Source organism: Protopterus annectens, chromosome 7.part0 (assembly GCF_019279795.1).
Source record: "Protopterus annectens isolate FY-2018-M chromosome 7.part0, PAN1.0, whole genome shotgun sequence".
NCBI classification, from domain to species: domain Eukaryota; kingdom Metazoa; phylum Chordata; order Ceratodontiformes; family Protopteridae; genus Protopterus; species Protopterus annectens.
In genome coordinates, this window is record NC_056739.1 from 446,224,224 (window position 1) to 446,226,087 (window position 1,864).

The following is a 1,864-nucleotide window of genomic DNA, read 5'->3' on the forward strand; positions in this document are numbered from 1 at the left end:
CAGATCTCTAAAATTTCTCTTTCCTTTTAGTAATAAGGAAAATCTCTGATTTCAGTCTATTTTTCAGTATCTTTAACAAAATCAATGTTTGTGTATAATTTCCTGTCTGTCCTTTAGTCTTATATAACATCTATGTAAATTTTCATTCCTGCATATGTAAACTGTATTCTCTTGTTGTAACAATACTTTGAATCTTGCAATTTAAATATGTACTTCTATTGTGTATTGGAGCTTTTCTCCTCGGGCCTCTACTGAAAACGGATATGTATCCAGATAGACCAGCCCGGTTAACAAATGTAAAATAAATAAAATAAATACTCAGACATTGACCAAATATGAAAGCTGAACCCCAGAGCCTAAAGCTGTAAGACAGAAATCTTACTATTGACACGCTATGCTGCCATGGTTTATAGAGTATTTGCTGTTACACAGTGTGTGGCACTCTGTCCATTGACCTGCTATGTTCCCACCAAGGAATAACCACTGTCTCATATTAACATTCTGCATAATTTAAATAAATAAATAAATAAAAAAGAACAATATTAAAAGTACTTCATAGCGCACTCCTCCCCCACCCAAATAAGCAGTCTTTTCTGAATCACTGCAGATAATCTGCACCTTAAATAGTTTCTATCACATATTCGTGTTAACTTTTTTTTTTTTTTTTTTGCTGTATTAACTGCTGCAGGACAGTGTTGATTATTTACTGACTTTTTATGCCCTCTGTCATTAAGCTGAAACAACTGGGCATACTGGAAATCATGGGGCTAAGGCTCAGATCATAATACAACTTAATTGTACTAAAGGACGTGGAGACATTTGTAATGCAACAGTCCAGCAGCTGAAACAGTGGGGGCAAAAGAGTGTGAGGTGGGCAACAGTGATATACCAATATGAAAAATAGGCAAGTAACAACTACAGTTAGTGAGCAGATAATTAAGGGCAACTGAGGAGAATACAAGGGAAATAACAAAGAAGATACACAGACTGTTAACCAGAGTGTGAACCTGTGACAGCCTAGGAGAAGTGGACGAGACATCTCCCCATAAATGTATAGAAAAATGGAAGGTAGAGACACTGAGATCAAGCAGCACAGTTTCCCCTTTCTATGCCCTCAGTAAGTGAACAAATATTTTAAACACACACCCACACACACACACACACACACACACACACACACACACACACACACACACACACACACAAATATATACAGGCTCATACACAAAATTTTGTCATGCACTGCAATATAAATAGCAGTGTTACCTCTATCCACTCTCTGTAGGATATTAATGGATCAAGGTATTGAACCCTACCTGTCCACCAACCCCTAAGACTTAAAAATAGGTAAAAAAAAAATCATGTTACATTACAGATGCATTCTCTAGAAATATTGCTGGAAAGAAAAGAAGCAGCAGTTAGAACAACAAGCCTTCCTACCTTGTGCAGTCATAGGGTAATGTTGCTGGAAGCCTGAATCTGACATCTTGTTTGGATTTGCTCGCAAAACCCTGTAATGGCAGAGAAAAACTAAAGGTAAGACTTCAGTTTCATTTCTTTGTAAAAACAGAAGCTAAGATTTCAGTTTCATTTCTTTGTATGAGTCACATAATAAATTCACCAGTGCAGGAATGAATGACAAGTAGCCTGAAGTAATGTTTGCAAAAAACAAAAAAACAAAAAAAAAAAAAACCAAAAAAAAAAAAAAAAAAAAAAAAAAAAAAGCTTGTCATTTCTAATTCAGAATATTATCTGGGAAACCTGTTTTCTGAAAATGTTTAGAATGTCATAATGACAAATAAATGCTAGGTCATTTGAATTGCTTTGATAATGTATTTTTTTCTTCTGTTGACATTTTGAATAT

General features: G+C 35.0%; 1 protein-coding gene across 1 annotated transcript in view; it reads right to left on the reverse strand.

Moving 5' to 3' along the window:
* The window catches only part of LOC122806524 (phospholipid scramblase 1-like), a 194,500-nt gene extending 192,949 nt beyond the window's left edge, over positions 1–1,551 (reverse strand). The window contains exon 1 of the mRNA XM_044077025.1: positions 1,441–1,551. Coding sequence (XP_043932960.1) covers positions 1,441–1,486 — 46 coding nt within the window. The 5' untranslated portion in view covers positions 1,487–1,551. The remainder of the gene's footprint in view (positions 1–1,440) is intronic.
* Between the last annotated feature and the right edge of the window lie 313 nt (positions 1,552–1,864).